At 34.7% G+C, this 19,935-nt stretch overlaps 1 protein-coding gene across 2 annotated transcripts in view; it reads right to left on the minus strand.

The window, feature by feature from the left end:
- Gmcl1 (germ cell-less 1, spermatogenesis associated) overlaps positions 1–19,935 on the minus strand; it is a 48,802-nt gene that overhangs the window by 11,009 nt on the left and 17,858 nt on the right. For both annotated transcript variants that reach the window (XM_015479566.2, XM_048804170.1), the window contains exons 9-13: positions 16,280–16,417; positions 10,955–11,024; positions 7,422–7,497; positions 3,125–3,270; positions 111–198 (exon numbers count right to left, since the gene is read on the minus strand). In XM_015479566.2, coding sequence (XP_015335052.1) covers positions 111–198; positions 3,125–3,270; positions 7,422–7,497; positions 10,955–11,024; positions 16,280–16,417 — 518 coding nt within the window. The remainder of the gene's footprint in view (positions 1–110; positions 199–3,124; positions 3,271–7,421; positions 7,498–10,954; positions 11,025–16,279; positions 16,418–19,935) is intronic.

Below are 19,935 nucleotides of genomic sequence, written 5' to 3' on the forward strand. Positions count from 1 at the left end.
CAACTTTCAAACCAATCTTTAAATCAAATATTGCTTTAATGTCAATTCTATTCTCAAAAGGATTCAAAACATGAATATTATAATGACAACAGAAAAGTAATCAAACATACCTGATCCTTTTCAAGTGTAAGTATTTGATAGCCAGTTGTTCTACTGCATATTAATTTTCCACTACTGTCAAAAGAAGCCAAACGTAACCTGCAATTAAAAAAAATAAAAATAAACAGGAGATATTTTAAACACAGATTAATTTAAGGAAACCTCCCTCACTTTTTTCTCTTCCATATTCTGTTTTTTATTTTATGAGAGACTTCAAAGTCTTTTCAGACTATAAACTGATTCCATTTGGGTTTATAAACCTATGCTGTATACATATGTGAAATATAATTTGAAAATGACTTTTCAAAAATCTTTTTTTGGGGAGGGAGAGGTCAGAGGATATAAATGACTTTTTATTATGGTAAAATACACATGATTTAAATTGTTCATTTAAATCATTTTTATGCAGTCCTGTGGCATTAAATACACTGATAATGCTCTGCAACTATCACTATGACCCATCTCTGAAACATTTTCTTCTTCTCCAGCTGAAACTCTGTACCCATTAAACACTCACTATTTCCCCTTCCCAGCCCTGGCAACCATATTTAATCTGTATGAATTTTCTTTTTTGTCAACATATTTTATGTGCACCCCCTCATATTTTTTCTTGGTGTACTAGAATGATGGGACTCACTGTTATACATTCATACATGCACATCATATAATAATATAATTGGTCAATATTATTTCTTAGAATTTCCTCTTTCCTTCTCCTCCTCCCTGGTCCCTTTCTACTGGTTACCCTTCTATTTTCATGAGATTCCCCTTCTGTCTCTATGAATTTGTCCACTTAAAGAACCTCCTATGAGTGGTCATACAATATTTGTCCTTTAGTGACATGCTTATTTCACTTATTATTATGTCTCTGAGGTTTGTTCAAGTTTAGCATGTGTTAGAATTTCCTTCCTTTTAAATACTGAATAATGTTTATTATATGTATGTTACCACGTTTTAGCCATAATCTGTCAATGAACACATGGCTACTATGAATAATGCTGCTATGAACATGAGTATACAAGTATCTGTTCAAGGCTCTAATTTCAATTCTTTTGGGTATACAGGCAAAAAAGGAACTGCTGGATCATATAGTAATTCTGTGTTTAAATTCTTTGAAAGCATCATAACATTTTCTTTCCTTTTTTATAGGGGGGTGAGGGAGGAGAGCATGGGATTAAACCCAGAGCTTTGCACATGCTAGGCAAGCACTCCACAACTGGGCAACATCCATAGTACACAGGATTCCAATTATTCTATATTGTTGTCAACACTTATTTTGTTTTGAATAATAGCCCTCCTTAGGGTGAAGTAATATCTCATTGTGGTTTTGATTTGCATTTCCCTTAGCATTTTTTCATGAGCTCTTTAGCCGCTTGTTTATCACGTTGGAGAAATTTTATACAAGTCCCCCCTTTTTTTTACAATATTTTTTTTCATCAGTGGACCTTTATTTATTTATATGGATTGCTGAGAATTGAATCTAGTGTCTCACACATGCTAGGCAAATGCTCAACTACTGTGCTATGATCCCTGCCTACAAGTCCTGGGGATTGAACTCAGGGCCTGATACATGCTAGGCAAGCCCTCTACCACTGCCTTTGCTCTTTTTTTTGGTACCAGGGGATTGAACTCAGGGACACTGAACCACTGAGTAACATCCCCGGCCCTTTTTACATTTTATTTAGAGATAGGGGCTCACTGAGTTGCTTAGGCCTCGCTAAGTTGCAGCAGCTGGCTTTGAACTCGTGATCCTCCTACTTCAGCCTCCCGAGCTGCTGGGATTACAGGTGTGTGCCCAGTTCCTTTCCTCATTTTTTTTTTTTTTTAATTTTAATATTTATTTTTTAGTTTTTTTTTTGGCGGACACAACATCTTCATTTGTATGTGGTGCTGAGGATCGAACCTGGGCCGCATGCATGCCAGGCGAGCGAGCTACCGCTTGAGCCACATCCCCAGCCCCTTTCCTCATTTTTTAATTTTTTTTTTTTAATCATGTACATATAGAAGCTGTTCTATATGCATTCTGATTAACTCCTATCAGACATATAGTTTACAAATATCTTCTCCCATTCCAATGTTGATAGTGTGCTTTGATGTACAAAAGTCCTCAGTTTTGATGAGGTCTAATTTATCTATTTTTCTTTTGTTGCCCATCCTTTGGATGACCTATCAAAGAAACCACTGCCTAATCAAATGTTGTAAAGATTTTACCCTGTTTTTTTCTTCTGAGGCCAGGTCCTTGTGATAGCCGGTGCTCTACCACTGAGCTACTTCTCTAGCCCCAGTTTTAACTCTTTTTACCAAATAAATGTGATCCACCTTGAGGTGATCTTTATATATAGTATAAGTATGAATATACGATTTAAAAACAATCTGCTCTCTGGGCACATGTGTCCAGCAACTCAGAAGGCTGAGGCAGGAGGAACCCAAGTTCAAGGCCAGTCTTGGCAACTTAGTGAGATGGTCAGCAACTTAGTGATAAGATCTTGTCTCAAAATAAAAAAATAAAATGGTCTGTGGATGTAGCTCAATGGTGAAGTGCCCCTAGGTTTAATCTCTAATTCCAAAATAAATAATTAATATGGAAATAATCTGTTCATTAACTATTTCCCCATTTGTTAGCCTATAGCATACTCTCCAGTAAAAGGCTGCCAGTTCATCTGTCAGGCAAATCTGGATATATATCAAATCTTGTAGAAAGTTAAGGATAATATAAGACATATTGGTAGAAAACCACCTTGCCATATTTCTAGTTTGGATATTTTATTTACTAGCCATAGCAACAAAGCTTCAAACTCAAGTTATCAGTCCTCTATCATTCATATTCCAGCCTATTCATTCTAATATACTAGCTCTTTTGATTTTGATTATTAATAATATATTTCACAGAAATGGAGTCTTACCAGTTCCTAACACTTTTGCATATTCTGTATCTTACTAAGTTGGTATAAATTATCAAGGTTTTATTTTATTTCTTCTATTTCCTCTGTAGTGAGGAGAGTGGAGTAGGTAAATCTCATCCTACCTAAATGCTATGCTCCTTCGAGGTTGTAAACTGACAGATCCGCTACATGGCTGATTCAGTGTATTGCGTTTGAAAATGATGTACCGATTGGTGTAAGTTACAAGTAGGTCAAAGCCGAAGTTAAAACCTGTCCATCGCCAGCAGTACTAAAGACACAAAAGAAAGATTTATTTCAGTTAATCACATTAGCAAGTAAAAAATAAAAAGTTCAAAGTTACTTTTTTTCCCTCCTAACTCCAGGTATTTCCCTCATGGGAAGCACTTTTGTCAGTGCTTTTCTCTTAAGGCTTTCCAGAGAACCATATACCTAGTCAGAAAAGCAACCTTTATGACCATAATTCCTTAAGCTGCTTTCCTACTATGGCCTCTTTATGCTCTCCATACTGCAATTCTATCATAAATAATAAGGTTTTCACTATAATTCTAAGTAATATTGCTTACATACTGGGAGTCCAGATGGAGGCAAAAACCCATTAAAATCCACTTTACTTTAAAAACACTCTAATACCTCAAGTAATTAATCAAACAGACACATGACTGGGTTATTCTCAATACCATCATAGGGTTGTAAGTTTGCTTATTCTACCAGCTAATTGTTAATAAGAGAGGTAAGGTACCACGGGATAGGGAAATAAAGTTAGGGCTTCAAGGGTTTGATGGGCACCCTGAATTAAAACATTAATTCAATATTTAGCCAACACACTCAGTACATATACCAGACACTGCTTTAGGCAGTGGAGACATAGCAGTAAATAAAGTTTCTGCCCTAGTAGAACTTATATTCCACTATGTGAATATGTTTGTGTGATAGAATGGAAGATGTACAATTCACATGCTCTAGAAGAGAAGAGAAGGTCAGAAGAGTCACAGGGTAGAGGAGGGGGCTTGCAGTTGAGAAGCCTGCCTGCCAATTTATACAAGTACACAGGAAAATCTCTCTGAGGAGGATAGGTGAAGGATCAGATCAGGTAGCTACCTGGGGAAAGAGTGTTATAGGTAGTGAGAACAGCAAGTATAAAGCTCTAAGGGTAAAAATATGCTTGGCGTATGTGAGGATCAGCAAGATAGGCTATATGGATGGGGCAGTGACTGACAGTGTTAGAAACTGGAAATGAATTCATAGAGGAATTTGAGGGCCAGAAAAGATAGGGTCTAATGGTCTATGGTAAGAAAGAGTTTAGATTTCCTCTAATTGTGGTGGGAGGTGAATGGAGGCTATTTAGGGAAGGGAGTGACAAAATCTAACTTACATTTTAAAAAGATCACTTGGTTGAATGTCAAGGAAGCAAGAGTAAAACAGCACTAATGAGGCCACTCCAATAGCCCAGGCAAGAGAGAATGGTGACATGGACTTGAGTGATAGTGGTAGACATGCTAAGAATGTATTTAAGGCATAAATCCTTGAAAATTTCTTATGGAAAACGAGAGTGGTATGAAAGAAAGAGGAATCCAAAATGAACCCAAAGTTTGGAGCTTATGCAATGGCCTAATGGAGGGACCATCTACTGGCTGCAGAATATATGGGAAGGAGGTGGTTTATGGAAGACAGAAGCTCTGCTTGGGATTGTTATATTAGAGATCTACTAGGTATTTGAAGAAGATGCTATTTGAGTAGCTGGATATATGAATTTAGAGGTAGGAGTCATCAGGGTACAGATAGGCTGTGACATCATGAGATTCTATGAGATCAATTATGAGGAGCACAGGTAGGGAGAAGTTCAAGGACTTGAGCCTCTAGTTAAAGCAACATTTGTTGAATAAGAGAAGGATTTAGCAAAGACTAGAAGGAGCAGCCAATGAAGTAGGAAGAAAACCAGCAGAGTATGCTGTCCTAGAAGTCGAGAAAATCTTTCAATAAGGAGTGAGTGAACAAAAATGTCAATATTGACAAGAGTTTTCAGAAGAAAACTGACATTGATTACTTGAACTACTCGATTTGGCAATGTGGGATCACTGCTGATTCTGGCATGACAGTTTCAGTGAAGTTGTGCTACGGAGTAGATTCAAGAAGGCATCAGAAAAGAAGAAATATAGTGAACAAATACAGGCAACTTTTTTCAATGAGTTTTGCCTAAAAGGGAGAGAAGAGAAATGGAGTGGTAGCTAGAGGAGAATGTGGAGTCAAAATATTGTTTAAGATGGGTGGTAATGCAGGATGATGTTATATGCTAAATATGAATAAGCCAACAGAAGAGAAAACCCGATTATGCAGGAAAAGGCAGTTATTACTGTAGGAACAAAATTTTTGAACAGAGGAGAAGGGATGGGATTCAGTAGAAGAACAGGGGATGCACTAGGACAGAAGCAGACAGTTCAGCCATTCTCTAAAGAAAAAAAGCACAGTGCACAGCTACAAATTGGTGGAACTGTTGGTAAGAGGATGTACAGATTCTCTTCCTATTGCAGTAAGAACAATGTATTGTATATCCTACTGTGGTTAAAAAATTGCTGGAGTCCAGGTACTTGAGGGAGAGAGCTAGAAAGATAAGAGGAAGTGAAGCCTGAAAAGGGATGCTTGAAATAAGAGATTTTGAAGGTGGTAGTTAGTTGATTAAAAAAAACTTAGGATGTCCTCATGTTAGGGTGAAGCACAAGATCACTGGGGGAAGATAAGGGAACAGACATACTGAAAACACCAAGACTGGTAATAACAGTAGTGACAAGTAATGACAGTGAGCCTATGAATGATGGCCACAATAAGGGTCTTAGGTAGTGTAATAGAAGAATTTGCTTCAAAGGAGCTGTAGTCCAATGAAGGACAAAGGAGGAACAAAATCTGAAAGCAGCAACAAAGAAGAACAAGAATAAATAAGACAACTGTTCCTCTTGCACACTCAGAACATTTATCATAATTGTGAATACAAACATAATTAACTTTAAAAATTAAAGTTAAGCTCGATGTGGTGGCACATGCCTATAATTCCAGCTACTCAGGAATGAAGCAGGAGGATCATGGTTTGAGGCTAGCCTGGGCAATTTAGAAAGACCCTGTGTCTCAGAATAAAATGAACAAACAAAACAAAGGGCTGGGGATGTAGCTCAGTGGTAGAGAGCTTGCCTAGCATGATTGAGGCCCTGGGTTTAATCCCTAATATTGAGAAGGAAAAAAAAAAATGAGGGTAAATGTGGAAGAAAAGGGATCAAATGGGTATACAAATTAGGCTAAAATTTCTTTTAAAATGAAAATCATGATTAGGCTTTAAAAATCAATTTAATAAATGACAATCAGCTTTTAAAAAATTAAATAGAAAATAAGTTCGTTGGATACAGCAAAGGTAAGTATTATTTTAAATATTTATAAATATGCATACACACATATATCATGGTAAGATAAAAAGGTAATTTTTTGGGGGGGATTCTGAGGATTGAACTCAAGGGCACTTGACACTGAGCCATATCCCCAGCCCTATTTTGTATTTTATTTAGAGACATAGTCTCACTGAATTGCTTAGAATCTCACTTTTGCTGAGACTGGCTGTGAACTCAGGATCCTCTTGCTTCAGCCTCCCAAGCTGCTAGGCTTACAGCTATGTGCCACTGCAAAAAGATAATTCTTAAAATACATTTACACAATAAAATACACAATACATTTATTTCATTCATTTATTTATTTTTATGGGGTGCTGAGAATCAAACCCAGTGCCTCACATGTGCTAGGCAAGCGCTCTACCACTGAGCTATAACCCCAGCCTCAAAAAAGGTGATTCTTAATGTAGTTAGCAATCAAGGGTTTGACTATCTTTGATTTAGGGTAATTAAAAAACAGAATGACTTTTAAGACTATGTAATGTTCTCACATAACTTCCCTTTTTCTTTTTTAGGGGTGATAGGGCCTTTTTAAATTGCCCAGTCTAGTCTTGATTTGGTGATCCCTCTGCCTCAGCCTTCCGAGTAGCTGGGATTATGGGTAGTTGCCACCATGCCTGGCTCATTTTACTTCCTTATCTTGATTTCTGAATTGCTGAGGGATCCTCTTCTCAAATCTCTTATCTGGATCCCAAATTTAAGTTCAACAGTCTCATGCAAGGCTGTGTAATTTACCACTGAGCATGGTAGCTGAAACTCATTGCCCAGGACAACATACTACTAGAACTATCAAATAAGCTCTCCATAAGCATAGTAGGTATCATGATGGATATACAAAGTGCATTATGGTTATAGAGTTCCCAGACATTTGTTCTATTAGTTTTTATTATGAAGAATTGAAAACATATGAAAGTACAAAAAATAGTCCAATGAACCACACTTTCTCAATTATCTGTATGAGAAAAATTTAAGAATCACAACCCATACTTACTTCACCATCTTTGGCAAGCTTTCTACCACATCTCATGCTATTTCCCTCTAGTTCTTCTTTATTGATTTCTTGAGGCCTAAAAACATACATAAGACAAGAACTTCCATAGAAAATAGGTAACTGGTAATTGAAAAAGAGCTGCAAAAAGTTAAAAAGAACAAGGGCTGGGGATAAAGCTCAGTGACAGTGTACCTTAGGTTCAATCCTCAGTATCACAATAAATAAATAAAATAAAAATTAGAAAATTAAAAATAAATAAAACAAAAAGTCTCACTACTTGATTTAAATATGTACACACACTATTTTTGCGGGGGGGGGGGCATGTATAGATAAAAATAAGAATGTATTGGGCTGGAGGTGGAGTATAGCTCAGTGGTAGAACATTTGCCTAGCATAATGAGGCCCTGGGTTCAATCCCCAGCACTGCAAAAGAATAAAAAAAAAATAAAAATAAAAATAAAAGAATTGAGAATTTGTTGATTAAATTTAGTCCATTACCTTGCTAAATAAAATTTTTAAAAAATCAAAATTCTTCAATGTCTCACTTTTGCCCTGACTTCTAGATTTATTTTTATTAGGGCTCAGCCAAATCAGAGAAAAGGGGGAAAAATATGAAAATGCTGTTTACCAGGAAAATATAATGCTTAAAAGTCTAATAGCTAAGTAAAAGAAATTAAAGTCTATTATTTTTATAAGATGTGACCTAATTATTACCTATCACTTGATAGCACACTTATTTTATAGATAAGCCAGTTTCATTTAGTATAACTCTACAAAATCATTGTCATAGAAAAAAAAGCTGTATAATACTATCTATTTTCCTTCAGTTTATTCCTTACTTAAAAAACTTTAGTTAACTGAGAGAAACCTTGTGCTTTTAAGTTGTAATAACAAATGGCATTATTATTATTTTGGTATTCCAAATAAAATACACTATATTCATTAGTTTACACATAAAGTGCCTAGAAACTGGAACGTAATATATAATCATAATAAGTAAATGTAAATAAGACATATTCTTCATGTCCAAGTACTGCACCCTAGTAAATAATTGGACATAATTAATGATCATAATAATGTGGAAAGAGACGCTATGTTAAAACCACAAGGGCACAGATTTATTGCCCAGAGTAGAGGGGGATATCATGACAGAGTAAGTGTTTGTGTTTAGTAGGACTTGTGTTGGAGTGGAGGTGGGAGGCCTATCTGCACAGTGGGAAGGAATACATGCAGAAGGAACAGTAGGCTACATATAAAAAAGGGACTGAAGAATAGAATATAAATAGATAAAGAATTTAGTGCAGCTGGAATATAAGATGAACAGGAGGACGGATGAAGCTAAAGGCATCTGAGACAGACTGTTGAAGGTTGCCAGGGGCCAGGCTAATTAAAGTTTCAACTTTTCCTGTAGGTAGTAGAATTCCCAGATGTTAGTTTTATTATTATTCAACTTTTTATTATGAAATATTGCAAACATGATAGTGGACAAAATTACATAATGACCCATCTCAACATCTAGCCTCAATAATCTTGAGCAATGATAATTATTTAACCATTAGTACTGAATGTCCTGGACACATTTAAGCACGGAAGTAACACAACTATATTTCTGTTTTAGAAAAATAACCCTCTTGGCAATACATAAGAGAGTTTGGACAAAAAGAACCCTGGAGGGAGATGTAACTAGTATAACCTAGTATCCAGGAAATACACTACCTTCCTCACTTTAGCAATGCTGCAGCTGTGGGCAGATGCTGCATACCCACAGAACAGAATATATCATCAGTGGCAATATAATCATATACTTCTTTTTTCAGTACTGGAGATTAAACTCAGAACTTCATGCATGTCAGACAACTGCTCTACCACTGAGTTATACCCCTTTCTCTATGCACATACTTCTGAGGTCAAGAAAATCAGACACTTAGGTAAGACTCTTACTAACCTCAGTAAGGATAAAAGTGAGAAATTTTTTGAAAAATAAAGAACATCCAAAATTTTAAAGCTGAACACACAAAATAATGAGGTGTTATTATTTAGTTTCTATTTTATTTATAATCCCATTTTTCCCAAATCAAAACAAAACAACAACCCCAACAAAACCCTGGATGATAATAACCTCATACTTATTGTTTAGATATGAACTTATAAATAGACCATTATTTTAGGAAATTCTTCTGTATATAAAAATGGCTAAAGATATTAGGGTCAAAAAAATTAAACTTCTTTTTTTTTTTTTTTTTAAATATTTATTTTTTAGCTTTCGGCGGACACAACATCTTTGTTTGTATGTGGTGCTGAGGATCGAACCCGGGCCGCACGCATGCCAGGCGAGCGCGCTACCGCTTGAGCCACATCCCCAGCCCAAAATTAAACTTCTTGAGGCCTCTTCTATATACTTACAGGTGAAAGTCTTTCACACTATTTCAAGGAGCTAGCATAAGGAACACACAATAAATGTGCAAGTACTTCTGTGAACTGCAAAGCACTACAAATTTAAAGAAAAGGTTATTTTCTTTCCCTTAAAATGAAGAAAGTGCATAAATATTCTGTAGGGGGTCAGAAGTTTTGGGGGAAACACCTGTAACCAGATAGATTTAATTCATTTTAGACTCAAAGATCTTCAAAACCTTTTTATTAATCAGAAGTTGATAATACTACCACAAATATGAAAATCAGCTTTATCTATAGATAAGTATGAAAAATAAACTTATGAAAGCATCATTCCAAGTAATATTTCAATGTTAAAAGGAAATCATAATAGGTGAAAAAATATATGAATTATTCAATTTTACTAACATAACAAGTGACAATTCAAACACTCTATTTACTATTTTAACTGACTGGAAATTTGTAAAAGACTGATAATGTATATAAGAATAAAAGTTGATTACATATCTTTTCTCTACTTCAATACAGCAATGATTTTTCAATATAATGAAAAATTTAAAAATTCAAAGCAAAAAGAAAATATTATTTTTGGACTAGGGATATAGGTCAGTGGTAGAGTGCTTGCCTAGCATGCAAGAGGCTCTGGGTTTGATCTCCAGCACACACACAAAAAAAACCCAAAATGGTTTTACGGTACTGGAAATTGAACCCAGAATGGCTCTATCACTGAACTACATCATCAGCTCAATTTATTTATTTTCCTTCTTTCTCTCCTTCCTTCCTTCTCCTCTTCCTCTCTTCCCCTTCTCCCTTTCTTCCCTTCTTCCCTTCCTCCCTTCTTCTTTCCACCATTCTTCCCCCCTTCCTCTATCTAACTGCCCACCTACCTACCTATCTATCCAACTTTTGTGTACATGCGATTAAACCCAGGGTACTCTACCACTGAGCTATACCCCAGACTTTTCTTATTTTTATTTTGACACAGGGTCTTCACTAAGTTTTACCCAGGTTGGCTGTGAACTTGTGATCCTTCTGCCTCAGCCTCCCGAGTTCCTGGGATTACAAGTGTATGCTAGCATACTTGGTTAAAAGGTTTATTATTATTTTTTTTAATGAACAATAATAAAATGAAATATACTTACCCCACTTCACTGTCTTGTTCTGCCCGGAGCATAGCAAGCCACTGCTGCTTATATACAGAAGATAGCCATTCTAAAGCATAAACATTAATTAATTAATTAAAAATAAATAAAAATGGAAGGACATACAGGATTTAAACATGTTAAATAGTTGATAGAATTGTTATTATTTCTAAATTTTAAAATAGTAATTTAAAAAGCAAGTATCTTAGATTTTACAAATGTGCAGTAACAATATGGCTTAATGATCTTCTAAGTGGTAAAGTTCATCCAAATTTGCCTCAGTCTAGATTCTACTTAGATTACATACACTTAAATTAGAATTTAAATCCTTAGTTAAAAGTTATTAATTAGAAGTTATTAATTCTTGCATTTAATAGTTTAAAAAGTTTCCTTTTCACAGCTTATGTTAATTTTCATTTGTGAGAATAATTTCTAAAACAATACTTTGTTTTACAAAAGTTTTAACAGAAAACTGAATAATGAATTTTTCCTTTATTAAATTACCAAAAAATAAAAATTAACTCTTTTTTTTAAAATAAGCCACCATTAAATTAGCAAGTGAAAAATGATTACTTAAAAAATAATTTTGGAATATTAGATTTATATAACTATCATTAAAAATAAAACATTTTGCCAGGCATAGTGGTATACCCTTGTAATCCCAGTGACTTGGGAGGCTGAGGCAAGAGGATCAAAAGTTCTAGGCCAGTCTGGGAAATTTAGGGAGATCCTGACTCCAAATAAAGAATAAAAAAGGTTGGGAATGTAGCTCAGTGCATAAGGCCCTGGATTCAATCCTTAGTCACACACTCACACACTCTCTTTCACATACACACAAGACTTTAGCTTATTCTAATTATTATTAAATTTATAACTAGAGATTTTCTTTTTTTAAAAAACATTTTTTTTAGTTGTAGTTGGACACAATACCTTTATTTTTTTTTATTTAGTTTTATGTGATGTTGAGGATCGAATCCAGCACCTTGCACGTGCTAGGCGAGTGCTCTACCGCTGAGCCACAACCCCAACCCGAGATTTTCTTTAATAATAAGCATGTAATTTCTTTTTTTTTTATAATTCTGGACAAGTTGAAATTTTAGTTAATTAGATAAAAATATAGATTAATGGGGCTGGGGTTGTGGCTCAGCAGTAGAGCACTTGCCTCACATGTGTGAGGCTCTAGGTTCGATCCTTACTACCACATAAAAATAAATAAAATAAAGGTATTGTGTCCATTTACAACTGAAAAAAAGGTTTAAAAAATAAAATAAAAGTAGAATTGCTTAGCACTATATTTATCTTTTTGCTATTTTATTCCCCAAACCAGAGAGTTGTTTTTGTAGGCTGAGTGTATATAGCTCAGTGGTGGAGTACTTGCCTAGAATGTGCAGGGTCCCCGAGTTTGACCCCTAGGACCACAAATGGGAAAAGGGGGGTTGGGGTTGGAAGAGAGGAAAAGAAGGACTATTTTTCTTTCAAGTTCTTAATTTTTACCTTAAGGAGGGGAGAAACACCAGTGCAATTAAAATCTGGATTTTCACTTTCTAAGTCTGTACTTAATGAAGGTATCCAGGGCAGGGGTTGTAGCTCAGTGGTATAGTGTTTGCTTCGCATGTATGAGGCTCTGTGTTTGATCTCTAGCACTGTGGGTTATGGGGTGAGGGGGGTGGGATCCAGATGAGTTCCAATGATTTACTGTATGCTTCCTTAAAACACGGTGTAAACACATTTTTCAATGTTTCAGTGCCCCCAAATAATATTCTTGCTATTATTAAAAGGCATAACTAACTGCTAAATGTTTATGCCAATTTATCTTCCTAGGTAAACTCATGACGAATTTTATGTGACTCAGTACACACACATATATATCTGCAATTCATTTGGATTTTTAAATTTTGTTTTACTGTAAAATGCTGGTTCCTATCCATTAAAATGATAATTTTACTAATGAGTTGTGTCTATGGCCTATCATGAATGATTTGTAAAATTGGAATGAAAGGGTTACACATACATATTCTCAGTATCATGTGAGAGATATTGCATGAAAATGTTTTTTAACATTTAAATTGACAAACTTTGTATAATCTCCTTTATTTTTTCTAACATTTTTTTAAGAGAGAGAGAGAGAGAGAGAGAGAGAGAGAGAATTTTTAATATTTATTTTTTAGTTTTCGGCGGACACAACATCTCTTTTTGTATGTGGTGCTGAGGATCGAACCCGGGCCGCACGCATGCCAGGCGAGCGCGCTACCGCTTGAGCCACATCCCCAGCCCATGTATAATCTCCTTTAAAACCAAAAACATTTTAGCAAATTAAAAACATGAGTGCATATTTTTGTCCCTCCTGACTTTCCAGTTTGAAAGAGTGAAAAGTCAAACTTTAAATCTTGTCACTGGTAGCTAAAAGCTTGTAGGACCTATGTCTTACAAAGCAGGATTCCAAAAACAAATCAATGGAACACAACCTGAAATGCACTATTAAGTTATTACAACAGGGCAGAAAAATAATCTGGTACAATATAAGATGAAAATAAGTGAAACAGGTTCTTTTACATAGTTTTTTTTCAGTTATAGGTGGACACAACATCTTTATCTTATTTTTATGTGGTGCTGAGGATTGAACCAGTGCCTCACACATGGTAGGTGAGCATTTTACCTCTGAGCCACAACCCAGCCCTACAGTTTTTAATATGCTTATATGCAGTCATATCTTCAGAAGGCAGAGTCATTAGACAGAGTTTGCTAGTCTTTTTTTTTTTTACATATATATCGGGGATTAAACCCAGGGGTGCTCTACACGGAGCTATATCCCCAATCCTCTTTGAGATAGTGTATTGCTAAGCTGCCAAGACTGGCGTTGAACTTGTGACTCTCTTGCCTCAGCCTCCTGAGTTGCTAGGAATACAGGTGGGCATACTAAAATCCTTTTTGACAGAATATTGGGTAGAAAGATTCTGAAAAAGCCTTCAAGAAACTATGACTCTCACCAGAAATGGGGATGCTGGCCTATAATCCCATCTACTCAGGAGGCTAAGATGGGAGGCTTGCCAAGTTTGGGGTCAGTCTCAGCAACTCAGCAAGAACTTGTCTCAAACTTTTAAGAAATTAAATAAAATTTAAAAAGGGCTGGGGATGTCGTTCAGTGGCAGACCACCCCTAGGTTCTATTCCCAGTGACAAATAAATGATATAAATTAGAAGAAATTAATTTAGATTATTCCCTTATCTTAAACAAAGGAAATGGGAACCATATCATTTAAAAATCTAATGTCCTATATTTACAGATTTTAAAAAACAAACAAATAATCACATTCCTAACTTGCCCAGAATTTTGCTGTGTAAGTGAAAGGAAAAATATATCGTTTATGGTCTGGGCAGCAGGAAGATATTAAATCAAGTGACCAAGTCTTAAACGAATGTGGAAAAATAACTAGATTCAGGAAAAAAAGGACAGAGGGTCAGATCACATGCAATACTGGTTTGGAAAGAACACAGAAGAGTTAGGACCATGACCATCAGGCTTTTATTAGCAGGGTATGAGAGATGAAGTCCTACCCAGAGAGAAAATATCTTCTGGTAGAATGAAATAAATGGAGGGAAGAGATAGAATATTCTGAGATTTAGTTGACCCAGACATTCAGGGCAAATAATAGAAAGATTTGGGAGGAACAGTAATAAGATAGGTTAGTGGCATTTCTAAATTTTTGACTTAAAGATGGTAAACAGGGCTGGGGATGTGGCTCAAGCAGTAGTGCGCTCGCCTGGCATGCGTGGGGCCCGGGTTCGATCCTCAGCACCACATACAAACAAAGATGTTGTGTCCGCCGAAAACTAAAAAATAAATATTAAAGATGGTAAACAGATATAAAATCTCCCTAGACTGATGAATGTATAACTTTTATTAATGTTAACACATTTGGCACTATTTCTGAAAAATGATCAATAAATGTTAGGTTGATTAGTCAAATTATTTCCATTTACTTCAAAGATGAGATGCCTTCCGACTCAGAGCATATACTAATTTATCTCAATAATATGAGCTAGATAACCAATTTCTGTCCCCTCACAAGCACTGTGGTATGTAACTTTACTTTATACACTGCATTTAAAACTGCAACTTTTATTTGGACATACAGGAAAATCTATTTGCAGATTTATATTTGTAGGATGGGGTATTATAAAATTTTTAAAAAGATTTCTCCCATAAGTCAGAAAAACATGACTGAAATTTGACCAGAATAAAAATCTAAATTATTTTATAGTGAATAAAATATTTCAGACTAGAAATATCTGTGCCCATCATGAATTCAAAAAAAATATAAGGATTATCCACTTGCATCATACATACACCTAAATTAAACTATTTTAGAACAGATTTTTTTTTGCATTACTGGGGATTGAATCCAGGGCCTGGTGAATGCCAGGCACACACTCTACCACTGAGCTATATCCCTAACCCTTAAAATTCATTTCTAAAGAGACTTAAAAGGAAGTAAAATTGAAATGGGTATAATTGTCTTTGGCATCTAATATTAAATCGCTGCTAGGGCCTGGTGTTCAATACATGCTGTATTTGTATTTCTTATATCATTATGTATTACTAAACTGAATCTTTCTGAAACATTAAGAGATTTAACTTTGAAAATGAAATCAGTAGTTGGTTTCAAAAAATTGAAATTAAAATTAGCAAGGATATTATATCTGGTTCAACATGAAGTTTAAAACCTTAGATGGAAAGAAAAAACAGAAAATAAGCACATTTAAGTAAGTAGTATTAATAGAAAAAGCAGTTATGCATTTTAAATACTTCTGAAGTCTTTTTTTAAAATTCAGGGGTACTTAATCACTGAGCCACATTCCCAGTCCTATTTTGTCTTTTATTTAGAGACAGGGTTTCACTGAGTTGCTTAGCACCTCACTTTTGCTGAGGCTGGCTTTGAACTCTTGATCCTCCTGCCTCAGCCTCCAGAGCCACTGGGATTACAGGCATGCACCACTGTGCCTGGCTCAAAAGTCATTTTTAAAAGTCTGATCCCAAACAGTGTACTGATAATTAAAGAATATCCATATTACAGAACACTAGTCATTTAACTATTCTGGAGAATATTTAATGAAATATGAGAAAACACCCATAATATATAATGTGAACATAGAAAATTATCTATACGGTATAATTGTACTGGTGCAAAAATATATATATATATATATACCACTTTTGAATTTAGGTTAATTTCTTATTTGGTTCATTATTCTTTTCTATGATATATATTATTGTTAAAATCAGAAAAACATTACTTAAAATCATAAATTCATCATATTCTCTTACCTGACGGTACTAGAGAATCTTGTTCAATAATCTTTGCAGAAGCCAGATCACTAATAATATACTGTAACCTTAAATGTCTAAACACTGACACAAATGGTTTCCCTTGCTCAGTTTCAAGGAATGCCGTACCTTCAAAATCTATTGAAAAAAACAAAATAAGTGATTATTTTCAAACCTATTATTTTATCCCTAAATGTCTTTGTGGACAGGGATACACATACACACATACATACACAGTCCTTAAAATACAAATTAGCTATTTCAAAGTTTCTAAGAATTTTATAAACCTAACATGTGAGGATAAAAACTTGGGGAGATTCAGACAAAGTCCCAAGAAATTAACTTTGGTCCTAGTCAGACTGCTGGCCTGGGAATTAATTTGGGGGGCTTTAGAGTTTGTGGTGCAACAAGGGGGTAAAGGCTTGAGAAAAGTACTTAGGGTTAGACTAACTCTCCAGAATTACTTCCCAAGGACTGAACACTCCAGTGAAACTCAAGCCCAGAAGCTTCACTTGAAGGTCTTTCACAAGATTCTCAGGACACAGAACACCTTTTGGGAGTCTTCTAATATTTCTCAGCAAAAACAAGACACTGTTCAAGGGAGGGAAAGGGAGGAGGCAGGGGATTAGCAAGGATGGTGGAATGTGATGGACATCATTATCCAAAGTACATGTATGAAGACTCGAATTGGGTGTCAACCTACTTTATATACAAACAGAGATATGAAAAATTGTGGTATATATGTGTAATAAGAATTGTAATGCAAAAAATAAAACAAGTACATGTATGAAGACATGAATTGGCATGAACATACTTTATACAAAGATATGAAAAATTGTGCTCCATATGTGTAATAAGAATTGTAATACATTCCACTGTTGTGTATTTAAAAAAATAAAATCAATTAAAAAAAGACACTGTCATCACAGATTTGCAACACATGGGTAGTATTAATTTATTACTAAAATAATTCCAGTCTCTGAAGCACATGAATAATTTTTTTTTTAATTTTAGGGAGAATTTAAGGTTATTCCAAAAAATTACTCTTGATTGCATTTCAATGTGCTTTCACGAATGTGAAGGAAATGTTTAGGTATTGCTATTAAACATGAATTAATTTGTGCATAAGACCCAGCTTACATTCACCCTTGTTTCTAATAAGGATAAAGATAAGAGATGAGAGCTGCTATTATAGACTATTATATCTCAAGCCATGAAACACAAGTTTTCTGTGAACTAGAAAAGTATTTTGCACTGAAATAGTTTTCCTGAAAATTGTGAAAAGACATCTAATAAAAAGAATTTTCATAATTTTCAATTTTTTTCATACGTTTTTTTGTATTCGTTTGGCATCTACCAAGAGTCAAGCAGAGCAGAAAAGAAAGTATTATACTTTTTAAAAATTAATAGTTAACGTTGATTATTTACACAATAGGTGTGTGACTGGATTTATTTCTCTGCCTTTTTCTATAATGAAAACAGTTCTAGTTCATATGCTGAATTAACTGTGCAATTTCATGGGATGTATTAAGAATATCATTAATGTTTTTACAGTTACTCTGACACATAAGCAAGTTATAAAAATCTAATCTGTCTCATAAAAGTCTGGTAATTATTCCATGGAGCCTTTCCTTCAAGGTTATAGGCTTATTTGCTTATTTTAGTAATAAATTATTACTACCCATGTGTTGCAAATCTGTGATGACAGTGTCTTATTTTTGCTGAGACATATTAGAATACTCCCAAAAGGTGTTCTGTGTCCGGAGTATCTGTGAAAGACCCTCAATTGAAGCTTCTGGGCTCGAGTTTCACTGGAGTGTTCAGTCCTTGGGAAGTAATTCTGGAGAGTTAGTCAAACCTTAAGTACTTTCTCAAGCCTTTACCCCCTGTTGCACTATAAACTCTAAAGCCCCCAAAATTAATTCATGGAAACAAAAAATAAACAAGAAATAAAAATTTCTTGCTGGCCAACATGTCACTATATTAATTGTATCATTCAAATTCAATAGCAATACTGAGGTGTAACTGTATACAAATTTTCCAAAATTTCTGTTGTTTCTTTTCATCTTGATCCACATATATCTGGAAAGTCAAATAAAACTTAAAAGAGATATATCAATCTATAATGGGCAAAAGGACAAGTGATTTTTCTCTATTTCCTAAGTATGTTTTCTAATTTTGAAAACTGTTTGAAATGACTTTTATAAAAACCTCACAGAAAAACAATGGCATTAGACATATATTTTCCTTTATGCAATAAATATCTCTCTGAAAATTCTATATTGTATACTGTTACACATTGTGACTGGAATGAAGATTCTGGGGTGGGAAAAACAGAAATGGACCATAGTTTCCTATTCTGATTTCTGCCAGGTGGGCTGGAGATTAGTTTCTCTTATTGATGGGTTGTTGTGTTTGATTAATCAGGAGCACAAATGAGCATGAAGTTATAGCAACATTTACCTATTAACTACTGTTTCTATGAAGTCCTTTTGTCCTTCTAACTTCTCCACCTCCAGATTCTGTGTTTGATTTAAATTCTTTCCTATACTTTCCTCCTCTATAATTTTTCTAATCCTCCCTTAATTGCCACAAGGTAACACTGAAATATAATTTAATATATAAACTTAATATTTTGTTCTTCAAGTAAATCATTAGAATTTATTGATATGGTCTTTCATACATTTTTAGTTCAGTAGCTTGAATAATTTATCTGGCTTTGAGCTAGGAAATTTGACTACATAAAATAATTCTATAAAATTTATTTAAATAAGACAAAAGAACACCACACTTTAAAATTAAGAACTTCTATTCAGGGCTAGGGATATAGTTCAGTAGTAGAGTGCTTGCATAGCAAGTGCCAAGCAATCCCCAGTACTCCAAAAAAAAAAGAAACATTTGCCAGGCATAGTGGAGCACATCTGTAATCCCAGCAGTTTGGGAGTCTGAGAAAGAAGGATTGCAAGTTTAAGGTCAGCCTCAGCAATTTAGCAAGTTCCTAAGCAACTCAGACCTGACCTAATAATTAAAAATTATTAAAAAATTAATAATAAAAAATTAAAAATTAAGAGAATAAAATCATGGCATTTGCAGGTAAATGGATGGAGCCGGAGAATATAATGAACTGAAGTTAAGTCAATCCCAAAAAACCAAGTGCCGAATTTTTTCTCTGATATAAGGAGGCTGATTCATACTGGGGATTGGGGGGCAGTGTGGGAGGAATATAAGAACTTCAGATAGGGCAAAGGGGAGGGAGGCATGGGGGTAGGAAGGACGATGGAATGAGACATACATCATACCCTAAGTACATGTATGAAAACATGAAAGGTGTAACTCTACTTTGTGTACAACCAGAGACATGAAAAATTGTTCTATATTTGTGTAATATGAATTGAAATTACATTTTGTTCTCATATATAACAAATTAGAATAAATTTTTTAAAAATCCAAATGCAATTAGTCAATTCAGAATAGAAATAAGGTAAACCTATTAAAGTAACTATACTTTGAATTAAAAAAAAAAGAGCGGGGGATATAGCTCAGTGGTAAATTATCCCTAGTTTAAATGGTACCTCCCCTCCAAAAAAAACAAACTTCTATTCATCAAAAGACATCTTTAAGAAAGCAGAAGGATAATCTACAAGTTGGAAGATAAA

This window comes from Marmota marmota, unplaced genomic scaffold (assembly GCF_001458135.2).
Source record: "Marmota marmota marmota unplaced genomic scaffold, marMar, whole genome shotgun sequence".
NCBI lineage: Eukaryota > Metazoa > Chordata > Mammalia > Rodentia > Sciuridae > Marmota > Marmota marmota.